Here is a 15,196-nt window from a genome sequence, read left to right as displayed (position 1 = left end):
TGCAAAAGCTTTTAAGTTTAATCAGGTCCCACTTGTTTACTTGTTCCACTGCTCTAGGAGGTGGGTCGTAGAGGATCCTGCTTTGATTTATGTCATCAAGTGTTCTGCCTATGTTTTCCTCTAAGAGTTTTATAGTTTCTGGTCTTACATTTAGGTCTTTAATCCATTTTGAGTTTATCTTTGTGTATGGTGTTAGGAAATGTTCTAATTTCATTGTTTTACATGTAGCTGTCCAGTTTTCCTGGCAATATTTTTTGAAGAGGTTGTCTTTGCCCCATTGTATATTCTTGCCTCCTTTGTCAAAAATAAGGTACCTATAGGTGCATGGGTTTATTTCTGGCCTGTCTATCTTGTTCCATTGGTCTATATTTCTGTTTTTGTTCCAGTACCATACTGTCTTGATGACTGTCGCTTTGTAGTATAATCTGAAGTCAGGAAGGTTGATTCCTCCAGCTTCATTCTTCTTTCTCAAGACTGCTTTGGCTATTTGGGGTCTTTTGTGTTTCTGTATAAATTGTGAAATTTTTTGTTCAAGTTCTGTGAAAAATGCCATTGATAATTTGATAGGGATTGCACTGAATCTGTAGATTGCATTTGGTAGTATAGTCGTTTTCACAATATTGATTCTTCCTATTCAGGAAAATGGAATATCTCTCCATCTGTTTATGTCATCTTTGATTTCTTTCATTAGTATCTTAAAATTTTCTGTGTACAGAAAATTTGCCTCCTTAGTTAAGTTAATTCCTAGATATTTAATTATTTTTGTTGCAGTGGTGAATGGGATTGATTCCTTAATTTCTCTTTCTGATTTTTCATTGTTAGTATATAGAAATGCAAGTGATTGCTGTGTATTGATTTTGTATCCTACAACTTTGCTAAATTCACTGATTAGCTATAGTAATTTTTTGATAGTATCTTTAGGGTTTTCTATGTGCAGTATCATGTCATCTGCAAACAGTGAGAGCTTTACTTCTTCTTTTCTGATCTGGATTCGTTTTAATTCTTTTTCTTCTCTGATTGCTGTAGGTAGGACTTCCAGAACTATGTTGAATAATAGTGGTGATGTGGACACCCTTGTCTTGTTCCTGATCTTAGAGGGAATGCTTTCAGTTTTTCACCATTGAGAATAATGTTTGCTGTAGGCTTATCATATATGGCCTTTACTATGTTGAGGTAGGTTCCTTCTATACCCATTTTTTGAAGAGTTTTAATCACAAATGGGTGCTGAGTTTTGTCAGAGCCTTTTCCTGCATCTGTTAAGATTATCATACGGTTTTTATCTTTCAATTTGTTAATATGGTGTATCACGTTGATTGATTTGTATATATTGAAGAATCCTTGTATTCTTGGAGTAAACCCAACTTGATCATAGTGTATGAGCTTTTTGATGTATTGCTGAATATTGTTTACTAAAATTTCATTGAGGATTTTTGCATCTATGTTCATCAGTGATATTGGCCTGTAGTTTTCTTTTTTTGTGTTGTCTTTGTCTGGTTTTGGTATCAGGATGATGGTGGCCTTGTAGAATGAGTTTGGAAGTGTTCCTTTCTCTGCAATTTTTTGAGAGAGGTTTAGAAGGATAGGCATTAGCTCTTCTCTAAATGTTTGATAGAATTCTCCTGTGAAGCCACCTGGCCCTGGCTTTTGTTTTTTTGGGAGATTTTTGATCACAGCTTTAATTTCAGTGCTTGGAATTGGGTTGTTCATAATTTCTATTTCTTCCTGATTCAGTCTTGGGAGACTGAACTTTTCTAAGAATCTGCCATTTCTTCCAGGTTATCCATTTTATTGCCATATAGTTGTTCATAATAGTCTCTTATAATCCTTTGTATTTCTGCATTGTCTGTTGTAACCTCTCCTTTTTCACTTCTAATTTTGTTGATTTGATTCTTTTCTCTTTTTTTCTTGATGAGCCTGGCTAAGGGTTTGTCAATTTTGTTTAGCTTTTCAAAGAACCAGCTTTTAGTTTTATTAATGTTCACTATTGTTTCTTTCAGTTCTTTTTCATTTATTTCTGCTCAGATCTTTATGATTTCTTCCTTCTACTAATTTTGGGTTTTTTGTTGTTGTTGTTCTTCTACTTTCTACAGTTGTTTTAGGTGTAAATTTAGGTTGTCTATTCGATGTTTTTCTTTTTTCTTGAGGTAGGATTGTATTGCTATAAACTTCCCTCTTAGAACTCTTTTGTTGCATCCCATAGGTTTAGAGTTGTCATGTTTTCATGGTCATTTGTTTCTAGAAAGTTTTTTATTTCCCTTTTGATTTCTTCAGTAACCTGTTGGTTATTTAGAAACGTGTTGTTTAATCTCCATGTGTTTGTGTTTCTTACAGTTTTTTTCCTGTAATTGATATCTAGTCTCATAGCAGTGTGGTCAGAGAAGATGCTTGATATGATTTCAATTTTCTTAAATTTACTGAGATTTAATTTGTGACCCAAGATGTGGTCTATCCTGGAGAAGGTTCCATGTGCACTTGAGATGAAGATGTATTCTTCTGCATTTCGATGGAATGTCCTAAGATATCAATGAGCTCCATCTCATCCAATGAATCATTTAAGACTTGTGTTTCCTTATTAATTTTCTGTTTTGACGATCTGTCCATTGGTGTGAGTGGGAAGTTAAAGTCTCCTATTATTATTCTGTTACTGTCAGTTTCTTCTTTTATGTCTATTAGTATTTGTCTTATGTATTGAGGTGCTCCTATGTTGGGTGCATAGATATTTACAATTGTCATGTCTTCCTCCTGGGTTGATCCCTTGATCATTATGTAGTATCCTTCCTTATCTCTTGTAATCTTCTTTAAGGTTTATTTTGCCTGATATAAGGATTGCTACTCCAGCTTTCTTTTGCTTCCCATTTGCATGGAATGTATTTTTTCATCCTTTCACTTTCAGTCTATATATGTCTTTAGGTCTGAAGTGGGTTTCTTGTAGACAGCAAATATATGGGTCTTGTTTTTATATCCATTCAGCCAGTTTGTGTCTTTTGGTTGGAACATTTAATCCATTTACATTTAAAGTAATTATTGATATATATATATATTATTCTTATTGACATTTTGTTAATTATTTGGGGTTGCTTTTGTAAATATGTTTTCTTCTCTTATCTCTTAACTATATAAGTCCCTTTAACATTTGTTTTAGAGCTGGTTTGGTGGTACTGAATTCTCCTAACTTTTGCTTGTCAGAAAAGCTTTTTATTTCTCCATCAATATTGAATGAGATCCTTGCCAAGTACAGTAATCTTGGTTGTAGATTTTTTCATTCAGTACTTTAAATATATCCTGCCATTCCCTTCTGGCCTGCAGAGTTTCTGCTGAAAGATCAGCTGTTAAGCATATGGGGTTTCCCTTGCATGTTACTTGTTGCTTCTCCCTTGCTGCTTTTAATATTCTTTCTTTGTGTTTAGTCTTTGTCAGTTTCATTAGTATATGTCTTGGTGTGTTTCTCCTTGGGTTTATCCTGTATGAGACTCTTTGTGCCTCTTGAACTTGATTGACTATTTCCTTTTCCATGTTGGGGAAATTTTCAACTATAATCTCTTCAAAAATTTTCTCGTAGCCTTTCTTTTTCTCTTCTTCTTCTGGAACCCCTATAATTCGAATGTTGGTATGTTTGATATCATCCCAGAGATCTCTGAGACTATCCTCAGTTCTTTTCATTCTTTTTACTTTATTCTTTTCTTCAGAAGTTATTTCCACCATTTTATCTTCCAGCCACTGATTCATTCTTCTGCTTCAGATATTCTGCTAGTGATTCCTTCTAGAGTGTTTTTAATTTCTGTAATTGTGTTGTTTGTCTCTGTATATTTATTCCTTAATTCTTCTAGGTCTTTGTTAATTGATTCTTGCATTTTCTCCATTTTGTTTTCAAGGCTTTTGATCATCTTTACTATCATTATTCTGAATTCTTTTTCAAGTAGTTTGTCTATTTCTTCTTCATTTATTTAGACTTCTGTGTTTCCAGCTTGTTCCTTCATTGGTATAGTATTTCTCTGCCTTTTCATTATTTTTTTTTAAACTTATTGTGTTTGAGGTCTCCTTTACCCAGGCTTCAGGGTTGAATTCTCTCTTCCTTTTGGTTTCTGCCCTCCTGAGTTCTGTGGCTCAGATGGTAAAGCATCTGCCTACAATGTGGGAGACCCAGGTTTGATCCCTGGGTTGGGAAGATCCTCTGGAGAAGGAAATGGCAACCCACTCCAGTACTTTTGCCTGGAAAATCCCATGGATGGAGGAGCATTGTAGGTTACAGTCCATGGGGTGGCAAAGAGTTGGACACAACTGAGCGACTTCACTTCACTTCAAGGTTGGTACAGTGGTTTGTGTAAGCTTCAAATAGGGTGAGATTTGTGCTGAGTTTTTGTTTGTTTGTTTTTCCTCTGGTGGGAAAGGCTGAGTGAGGTGGTAATCATGTCTGCTTAAGATTTGGTTTGTATTTTTGTTTTATTTGTTGTTTAGATGAGGCATTCTGCACAGGGTGCTACTGGTGGTTGGGTGATGCCAGGTCTTGTATTCAAGTGGTTTCCTTTGTGTGAGTTCTCACTGTTTGATACTCCCTGGGGTTAGTTCTCTGGTAGTCTAGGTTCTTGGAGTCAGTGCTCCCACTCCAAAGGCTCAAGGCTTGATCTCTGGTTAGGAACAAAGATTCCACAAGTGGTTTGTTATGGCATTAAGTGAGATTAAAGCAAATATCCAAAAACAAGAAACCAAAGATGAATGGAATATACACATATACATATACACCCATGAGCAAAGTCAAACAGTCCAACAAAAATAAAGTACAATAGATTGACCCAGTGAACAAAGGAAATCAAAAATTATATTTGCCAGTTAAGAACAAAACTAACTAAAGCACAAAGTGGAAAACAAAACTAAAGCAAGGTGCCAACTGGGGAATAAAGCAATGAAAACAAAACTAACAAATATGTTGAGAGGAAAGGAAAGAAAGAAAAGAAAGAATAGATATGTAAAGTTAAATAGAGGTAGATGAAGAAGATTTATATACATTAAAGATTAACTGCAAGGGGAAAAGAACAGTAGGAAAGGCAAACAAAGGAATTAGTGTAGATAAAGTATAATAGGTTTAAAGGAATTAAAAGTTAAAATTATAGAAAAGAGAAAAGAAAAAAAAATGGAAGGAAAAAAAAAAGGAAAACTCCATAGAACTGCAGAAGCCCAACATAGATGCAGAGGTTTATAACAATAAAAATTGTGATTGAATATACACATATACATATACACACATAAAATTAAAACAGTCCAACAAAAATATAGTACAATAGATTGACCTGGCAAACAAAGGAAACCAAAAATTATGTCTACCAGAACAAAACTAACTAAAGCACAAACTGGAAAATGAAACTAAAGCAAGGTGCCAATTGGGAAATAATGCAATGAAAATAAAACTAACAAATATGTTGAGAGGAAAGGAAAGAAAGTAAAGAAAGAAGAATAGATATGCAAAGTTAAATAGAGGTAGTTAAAGAAGATTTATATACATTAAAGATTAATTGCAAGGGGAAAAGAACAGTAGGAAAAGCAAACAAAGGAATAAACATAGAAAAAAATATTAGGTTTTAAAAAAATTAAAATTAAAGAGAAAAAAAAAGGAAAACTCTACAGAACTGTAAAAGCCCAGTGTAGAGGCAGGGGTTTATAACAACAATAAAAATGTGACTGAGAAAAAGAAGAGAAAAATTAAAAGCTTAATTAGATTTCATAGTGCCAATAAAAACAACTACATACAACAGAGGGGGGGAAAAGGAAAAAAAGCAAATGAATCTACAGAACAAGTCAAAACATAAGAATAATAGATGCTTTTCTTGAGTCACTGCTGTCAGAGTCCTTTTCCTCGCCGGGAGTCACAGTCCACCTCGCCTCCCTAGGATGCCCTCTGACACTGTGCTGGTCTCTGGACCTGCTGTCGGGGCAGCTCAGATTCTAATCTGGTCCTGCTCCTGTGTGTTCTCCTCCAGTGTCCGCAGTTATCAGAACCAGTGCGTTTTCTTTTGCGGGAGCTCTCAGTGACCTTTTATATATTCCATTGACACAGAGTCTGCCCAGTTGATTGTGTGGATTTAATCTGCAGCTTGTACAGCTGGTGGGAAGGTTTTGGGTCTTCCTTATCCACACTGCTCCTGGGTTTCAACTGTGGTTTTATCTCCACCTCTGCATATGGGTTGTCCACTGGGGTTTGGTCCTGAGGCTGCCCTGGAGGACTTGGGTCTGCCCCTGTGAGGGCCAGGGGTGGAGGTGGTGCAGCTGCTTGGGTTGCAGGGGTTCTGGCAGCACCAGGTTCTCAGGGGAGTTGGCAGCCAGGTGAGCAGGAAATATAGTGCTCTAGAAGGGCATGGCAACCAGTATTGGCCAATACACCCCGGTATTCTTGCCCAGAGAATCCTTCTCCTTGACAGAGAAGCCTGGCAGGCCACAGTCTTCAGTTTAGTTCAGTTCAGTTCAGTCGCTCAGTTGTGTCCAACTCTTTGTGACCCCATGGACTTCAGCATGCCAGGCCTCCCTGTCTATCACCAACTCCCAGAGTTTATTCAAACTAATGTCCATTGAGTCGGTGATGCCATCCAATCATCTCATCCTCTGTCATCCCCTTCTCCTGCGTTCAATCTTTCCCAGCATCAGGGTCTTTTCCAATGAGTTGGATCTTCGCCTCAGGTAGCCAAAGTATTGATGGAACCCTTAAACTGTTGCCACAATCCAGTGAAATTGCAGATATCTTAAAGAAGCCTTTGAAATCAGAGTATTTTACCAAAGTGGGACCAGGCTGTTTGTTCCACACAAATAAACAAGGCACATCTTTGCTTTCGTTAGCAAGCCGAATTGAACTCTCTGAACCAGCTGAATTAGCTGGATTGGTAACAAACGGTTGGAGAAGTGGGAGGCGTTGGCAGAGCAAGACTTGTCAGCTGCTTCCAGCAGCAGGGCCGAGGGAAGACTGAAGGGCCATGTTTTTGGAGGGCCTCGGGCATCTTAAATTCTGTCGCCGTGTGTTCAGACCTGTGCGGACCTCTAGCCCAACCCATTCGCCTGACGCTTGTGCTCAGACATAATGCAGAGTGCATTTTTGGGCTGGACTGAAAAAGCAATCATTTCCTGGCAGAGGGCTTGGTCCAGTTATAAAGTGGCCTCCCTTGAGCAGAGCCCGCGCTATCGGGTTTTATTAGGGCTGTGTTTATCTTGAGCCCCGTGGGAGTCAGAGCCGTTACTCCAACGGAACTTTTAGGTAAACCTTCGGGCTGCATCTGATGGACCACACCTTCCTTCCTTTCAAGACTCACGCAAGTTTTTCTCAGTCTTAAAATCATAGGGGTTTTCACTTGGGACCTATAGTTTTGAGAAGGTTTTAAAAATTCAATTTCACTTCAGGTTTTCATTTTGGAATTTTAAGTGTTTGGATAGATGGGTCCATTACCCAGGGTTGTGGGGTTTTTTTGGGCTGGAACATAAATCTCGCTGACATTTACATTGCTCAGCTTTAAAGAGCAGCCCTATTGACGTGTGCTGGGGGACATTTTCTCCCCATTACTCCACATGTGTGTCTTGGCCGAGAGGGCTTCCACCTCCACTAGAGTTAGATAGAACAAAAATTCAGACAGAGCACACACCAAGACTAGGTCAGGATTCATATTTGCTCAGTGTCTGAATTAAAAAATATAGCACAAAACACAGTGATCCTTCAAATAGGGTGGCTTTAGGAGCTCGCAGCTGCCATGTGAGCTGTGAGTGGTAGGTCCACTAATTGAGGAGGCTGGGGATGACAGTCTTGGCGGGGGATTTACGGGTGCCGCATAGGTGTCCCAGGGGAGGCATGCCTGCTTGGGCTCCTACACCCGCTGCTCCCAGTCCTGTCCCCTGAGCTAGGGCAGTGCCTTTCTCTCTGAGTAACAAGATTTACTGGTCTTTGTCATGGAGATTAATTTGCAACCTGAGATAGATTTTTTTTTTTTTTTTTTTTTACTTTCCATTCATCAGCTGCAATGGAACTTGGATGAAATTTACAGCCCTGCCGTCCAGGAGGACGAGCCAGCCCCTCTCCTCAGCCTCCTGGGCAGTTCCTGAACTCAGCAAGCAGTGCCTGAGGCTGGGGGTGAGACCACGGGGAAAACTGTGTTCACAGCTGCCTTGGATTTTCCAAAAGCTGGGCTGGGAAAAAGCAGTTCTAATCAGGGCATTCGAGCCTACCCAGCAGGGCTCAAGGAGCTCACTCTCAGCTCATGGGGAGGAGGGAACTTGAGCCTTCTCTCCCTCCATGGGGCCCAGCAGAGTGGCCCTGGGGGAGTTTGGCAGGACAGGAGTCCCCGGGGGTGGTGGTTAGGCATATAGGGTCCCCAGGCTGGGGTGGGACTTGGGCTGTTCTCCTGGTGAAGGGGAGCCGCCAAGAGCTATCACAGAGCAGATGAGTGGATGTTGGCAGGGGGACGGGGGAGGAGGTGTGGTAGCTGGGCCAGGGAGCTGTGATATGGGCTTGGTTTTCTTCCACATGGTTCCTTGTACATGGAAATACTCACAGATTTCACCTGAGCTTGCTGCCTGCTATGAGATGCCTATGTTTAATTACAGATGTGCATGTAAATATGGCCCTGTGTTTCCACTTGTGGGCTATTGTGGGGTCTGGGGGAGACCCCCACCTGCGCCTGTGCCCCTGCCTGTGCTTTTCAAGTCTGGAAGTGCTGGGGTCTCCTAATGGGAGAGCTGTGAACAGCCGGGCCCCAAGGGCTGGCACTGCACATCTCCTTATTCCTTGGGGGACACCCTGCCCTGCCTGGAGGCTGGTCAGCTGATCATTCAGGCCCACCCAGCTCTTCTAGGGTGACCCACATACCTTTCCCACTGATGGACTGGCCAGACTATAGCCAGCATGTGGACCCGGCCATTGCAGGGGCAGGGGGTGATGAGAGGGGATCACACCATCTTTTCTCTGCCATCTTAATGCTTCATTTAACATCTCTTTGATGCTTTTTCTTGGAAAAAAATTATCAGTGCTTTCTTTGTAGCTAACTCAATGTTTAACTTTTAAAGGAGAAAGCGGTACCAATGTCGTCTAAAGAAAGATGCCCCCTCCTGGAATGACATGAATTGGCAGCCCGCTGAGTCCTGGGTACTGTGTGAGCCTCTCGTGGGCTCTCTCTATTCCTCACCCAAATTCTGCAAGGTCAGCCTTGCAGTGACTGGTCAAGACCACCAAGTGGTTAGCTCAAAAGTCCAAATAGGGTGGAAGCCCTGAGGGAGCCCTGTGTTCGGGGAAAGTCTTGAGTCAGGGACGTGATGGGTTTAAACTTGGCCTCGCACAGAGCATCCTTTTATATGTATGGAAGATGGGACTGTCCTCTCTGGTGGTGCAAGCCTGATCTGCTTTGTCTGCTTTTCTTAAAGGGAGCCATCCTACGGGGACAGTGGCCTCTAAGAAATAGTAGCATAAAATCCTTTTGAGTGTGTGTGCTTAGTCAGTCATGTCTGACTCTTTGTGACCCCATGGACTATAGTCCACCAGGCTCCTCTGTTCATGGGATTCTCTAGGCAAGAATACTGGAGCGGATAGACATTCCTTTCCGCAGGGGATCTTCCTGACCCAGGGCTTGAACTTGGGTCTCCTGCATTGCCGGCGGATTCTTTACTGTCTGAGCCACAAGGGAAGCCCCAGCATAAAATCCTTGATACCAGTGAAATTCTACTGGCTTCTTTCAGGAAATCATTTGATTCATCTGTCCTCCAGTCAGACTTCCTGCTTGCACTCTTTTTCTTAGAAATGAATTTATGTTACAAAAATAATAATATGAAATTCTTAAAAATTCACATAGAAAGCATGTAATAAAACATGTATCATGTTAATTCTTACCTTTCCATTTCTCAAAGACCAAATGTAATTACTGGTAATGGTTCAGTGGCTATTTTTCCAGCCTTTTCTTCTCTATATACAAACTGTGTCTGTTTTAAAAAATGTTCATATTCATTTTGGTGGGGGATGTCTCTTTCTTTTCTTAATATTGAAACATAGATATCGTTTACTTCAGAGATTGGTTGTATAATTCCTTCTTATTCTTTTTAGTGGCTGCAAAGTAAACTAGAAGCTCCATTTCCTTTGTAAATAAACTGGCAGTTGCCCACGGCGGAGCAACACTGAAGGCTGCTGAGTTCCTCTTCCCTAAGTCTTCACATATTTGCTTCCACAGTGGGACTGTGTATTGTCAGCCAAGTGTCTTCTGAAGCCTGCCATGGGAGCCGTGTTTGTTATCATACACATACATAGCTTAATTACATTACCCATAACTCCTATGGGATACAGAATGCAAAGAAATGAAAACTCCAAGTTGAATGCTCTAAAAATACAGAATGAGAAAAACTCGTTAAAACCTTGCTGTTGATTTAAATGTAAGTCATAGTGAAAATTGATTAGGGTTTTGTATTGTTTCATAGGTGCATGCAAGCACATCACTTTAAGAAGACCAAACCAGGAAATAGATGATATATTTATGAAGAAATTAGTGTAAACAAAAATCAGTAGAAACAGAAAGGGCCTGGGCCCTTCGTCAGTAGGTTGATGAATGGTGGTTCATCTCTGTGTTTTAGGTTCAATTAAAATATTTGTTGTAGGAATACTTCACTTTTATGATTTCCCACTATATGTCATTGGCTTCTGTTAATCAATCATCTTCAAATCCTGATTGTGTTGGTAAGAAACTGTTACCTGATCTGTATTCCAGAATGTGGGTATGCTTTCATTTCATCACTCTCAGCTATAATTATTTAAGTTTTTCTTCCACATGATTCCTGGTACATGAAAATACTCCACAGATTTCGCCTGAGCTTGCTGCCTGCTAGGAGATGCCTGTGTTTGATTACAGATGTGCATGTAAATGTGGCCCTGTGTTTACAAGGATGGCCCAGAGTGGTAATTCATTTGTCTTCCTCTGAATGCACTTCAGGAAAGTGACTGCACATGCAGTATAGTTTATTTAGAGGTGGGACAGTGTGATGATGGTTAGTTACTGTATATTAAAGCTATATACCTTGAGGTCATTTGAAAATGGAATTCTCCCTTTCTCAGCTCGTGTTTACTTTCTGATGTCTGTAATCATTTAGACAGTATAAATAGGGAGATTATGAGATACCCAAAAGGCTTTTAAGAAAATTAATCACACATTTCTCATTTAACAAAACTGTAGGAAACTAGAGATAGAAGGATAACTTTTTACAATGTTAATTAATATCTATGCCAAACTAAAAACAAACATTAGTGGTGTAACCTAGATATTCCCATTAATATCAAGGCCGGTTAAAAAAGCCTTAGGTGACGCTGCTCTGTAAGTCTTGCTAATGTACTAAGACATAAAACAGAAACAAGGAAAGATTTAATGGATTGTACCAGATATAGTTATTGTTTTTACAAGACTGTGTATCTTAAAAGCCCTAGTAAATAGACTAAAATAGACTAAAAACTTTTTAGAATTAGTGAATATACCGTTGGAAAAAATGTATTGGAAAATCAGAAGCTGTATGGGGGTAAAATTCTACTGAGAAAAGCAAAACCAGATAAACCATATTGGTTTACCATCATACCATCAGAAAGTGTGTAGGTTCCACTGAAATTATCTAAAAACTTTACGAAAGGCTATGAAATCATGTTAGAATAGTGAAATTTTAGAAAGGATAATAATTTATTCATGCTTTAGAAGACTACATTTTCAAAAGATGTCAGTTCATCTCAGAGTAGCAAACATTTAATCTCAGTCCACATCCCAGTGGGACTTTGTTGGGGGAACACTGGACAAAATGACCCCAGGGATTATCTGGGAGAATAAAGAAATGTTAAATGGCCAAGAAAATTTTGCATAAAAAGTGATAAAAAAATCTTTATTATGTTTAAAAATATGTTGTAAAGCTGCAAATACTAAAACAATATGGTGCTGCCCCCAAATGATAACTTCTAGTAGAAGGGGTGGGCAAAGGACACTTGTAAACTCACAAGAGAAAAAATAACAATGAAGATACAGAATTTCAACATCTTCAGAATCCTTCAAGAATCCAGAAGTAGTTAATAAGTTTAATTATGGACTACTACTTTTTGGCTATCAAACTGCAAAATGTCTTAGAACATTATAGTTTCATGCACTACTGGTAACTATGTAAATTGGACCAGTCTTTGACCCAGTACTTTCATTTCTAGGAATCCTTCCTGAGAACAAGGGAAGAGAAATAAAGATTTACCGATGCGGATGTTTAGAATAGCTTTGTTTGGTCCAGTTAACAAGGAGAAACAGTCTGAGCGTTTACTAGCTGGAGAAGAGTTACATAAAGTTGGTGAGTTATGTGGCAAAGTATTTTGTAGATTTTTTAAAAAATCACATTTCAAAGCATAAGGATATAGCAAAATCTTCATGACACAGTGTTATCTATAAAGATATGGAAAAAAATTTACAATGGAATATTCATGTATTCAGCTGAGACATATCGAATGTTTGATATTCACCAGGCGGTGCCATAAACACCTAGAATCTGTCTGAATTATGTAGAAGGATCCCCTTCCTTATAGGGTATAGAGACCAAGGTGGAATACAATAATATACTGTTAATGATATAATAACAGAAAACTCAGTTTAGGAATGAACTCTAACCTTGTAACAAAGTATTTGTATCAGTATGTAGAGAACATTTCTAGTTTGGGAAGCCGGAAAGAAAGGCGCCCAGATTTTAGCACTGGGTCTGTCTGGGTCAAAGTATCACAGATGATTTTTGTGTTCTTTTCTTATGCTTTTTCAGTTTTTAAAGGTAAAAGCTGACTTAGATTTTAGTAATCAGAACAAAGTTAAAAAAAGAACCCCTGCCTCTGGACGCCCTTTCTCAAAGTGCTACACACACAGTAATTTGCAGACACAGTAATTGTTGCTTATTTGTATTTATAAAAGATCTTTCACTGAACCCATGAACTGCCCAACAAGTACGGTTGCAAGGTTGTGGAATTTAACCATGATATATTCTGGAGTTTTCTCTGGATTGTTTGTTTATTTGTTTAGGAGCACTTCGGTTATAACACAAAGATGTGGGTATGTCAGGGTTAAAAATATCGTGAAATTAGAAACGGGACCGGTAGAGTATGGGGGACACAGATTGGTATAAAAACAAAACATTAAAGTCAGTGTGGGAGGACTGCTTGCTGCCATTCTGTGTTCTGTCCTCCTGCATCTCGCCTTGGGAGGCGTCTTCCCCCTTTTGTGGTTGGCCTGAGGCCTGCATGTTCCCTGGGAGCGTCTGTCGCCTAGCTCACACTGGCTAATCAGGAATTTGAACCCAGGGAGCAAAATCGTAAGAAAATCTACACCAGTAACATCGGCATTCCCTCCTGAAAAGCGGTTATTTCCCAGCAGCTGGGGGCCAGAATCTTCCCTGATTTCCCACCCAGTTAGACTTTCATAGACAGCCCAGGGAGAGACCCTGAGAGTCTCTGTCCCTCATTCCTGTTGATCACGGCTGGCTGAATGAGCCATAATGCCTGTAAAACTGGTGTGTTTGCTAAAGGAGGGATCTTCTCTTTCTTTTTTCTGCTAAAAATCAGAGTGTTTGGCCAAGTCAGCAGTTTGTGGCCATGGAGAAAATCTGAGGATTCTCTCTGTGGCTTTGCTAAATTGATGCTTCTCCTTTCACAGCCCAAACGTTCTGTATAGAAAAACATGCCATGTGATGGGTGGCCCCATTTCTTGGGAGGTGGGTCCCAAAACATGGGGGTTGGGCTGTTTCCTCAGAGCCCCCCTTCTCCCCTCCCAGGACTCTGGCCGGATATCCTTGTTGAAATCTCTGTAAATAATCTGGGCCATGGCAGCTCTCCAGGTCTTCTAAGGGATGGTTTTTCGGATACTTTGCTTTCCGTTTCACGTTTTCACCCCAGAGTCCTAAGAGGTAAGTTAATGGTGAGCGGGTTGCAGAGCAAGGTGAAAGGTCTGACCCCTCCACACCAGGTACCCAGGGTGGGGGTGGGACTCCAGCCCATCCCCAGCTGCTGTCTCATACCTCACAGCATCTGCTCTTGTTTAGGGGCGAGTGGCCGAACACTGGCTTTTACTTTATTGCCAGTCCCCAGTCTTCCAGGATTACTGAAGGCTTTCTTTCACATCCGGGGAGGCAGGCTTGTTTGAAGGGCTTCTGTGTATTACAGACTTGTTGCCAGTGGTGGAAACAGATGTGTGTGTTTTTCTTATTGTCCCCATGTCTGAAAGACACATGTTATTTGTCACTGGCTTCCATAAGGCCACAAAGAAACATTCAGCAGCTCAGCCATGTGGCCTGTCTGACTTGGGGTACAGGACTGAGCCCGCAGCTCCCTCTTCACTTCGTTTCCTGGAGGCCGGAGGACTGGGCTGCCTTGCAGGCAGTGGTCTTCACTGGGTTAAGGGGGCCTTGTTTTGGCAGAGAAGAAATTGTGGCTGGCAAGAGGCCTTGGGGCCCTCCCCTCCTGCCGGGGCGGGCTGCTGCCTAATTGCAAACACATGGGCTGGTTCCAGAGAGCAGGGACACATTTCAGGTCCTGCCTGGTGAGAACCTTGTGTATTTCACCCCGATGCCCTGTTTCTCATCAAGGAAACTGGGGCGCCACATACCAGAGACAGCGGACAGCTGCCTCGGGTGGGGTAGGCCCTCCCAAATGTGTCTGATTCGAACATTTTTGGTGTAAGTTGGTGAACATTGGGATTTGGTCGCATGTCAGTTATCCTCTATTTCCTCTCACATTTTTGGCAAATGATTTTCAATACTTTCCCTGTTTCCTTTGTCTTGGTATGAGCGTATTTGCTGTTATAAATAGACCTCTTAAATACACTGCACCCTGCAGAGAGTTGCCTCTCACACATGTTCCTGTGCTTCAGCCAAGTTTGGTTTCCCTTAGGGACCGACGAGGACCCACCTCCCACTGCATGTGAGTTCCCAGGGGCCTGGCTTAGGGTGGGGAGGATCCTTGTCACCGCAGAGCAAGGTGTTATGGGGACCTCACAGGCTTGGATCAGACCCACCTGCTTTCAGTGCCCACTTCCTTGTGACTCTGCCATCTGGTCCCCTTCCTGAGGTCTGATCTTGAAGTGCAAAATGCCAGCATCAGTATCTCCTGCAGGGATTCAAGATGATTGCAGGGAGGGTGTGAAGGAGAGCTACTGGCTCATTATGGGAGACCCAGGAGCAACCACAAGCTGTGAAGGTCTTG

At 40.9% G+C, this 15,196-nt stretch overlaps 1 protein-coding gene across 3 annotated transcripts in view; it reads left to right on the top strand.

Moving 5' to 3' along the window:
* Nucleotides 1-15,196, top strand: part of ROR2 (receptor tyrosine kinase like orphan receptor 2) — a 236,033-nt gene that overhangs the window by 115,337 nt on the left and 105,500 nt on the right. Inside the window, exon 1 of one of the 3 annotated variants that reach the window (XM_043927546.1) lies at nt 10,030-13,902. The exons of 1 other annotated variant lie outside the window; for it this stretch is intronic. In XM_043927546.1, the coding sequence (XP_043783481.1) occupies nt 13,677-13,902 (226 nt within the window). In that variant the 5' untranslated portion in view covers nt 10,030-13,676. Of the gene's footprint in view, nt 1-10,029; nt 13,903-15,196 lie in introns of those variants that run through there. One more of the 3 variants, XM_043927543.1, reaches the window with a different exon arrangement.

The sequence above is a fragment of the Cervus elaphus genome, chromosome 16 (assembly GCF_910594005.1).
Source record: "Cervus elaphus chromosome 16, mCerEla1.1, whole genome shotgun sequence".
NCBI classification, from domain to species: domain Eukaryota; kingdom Metazoa; phylum Chordata; class Mammalia; order Artiodactyla; family Cervidae; genus Cervus; species Cervus elaphus.
The sequence above is the reverse complement of the archived record's forward strand: the minus strand, read 5'-3'. Positions and strand labels throughout refer to the sequence as shown.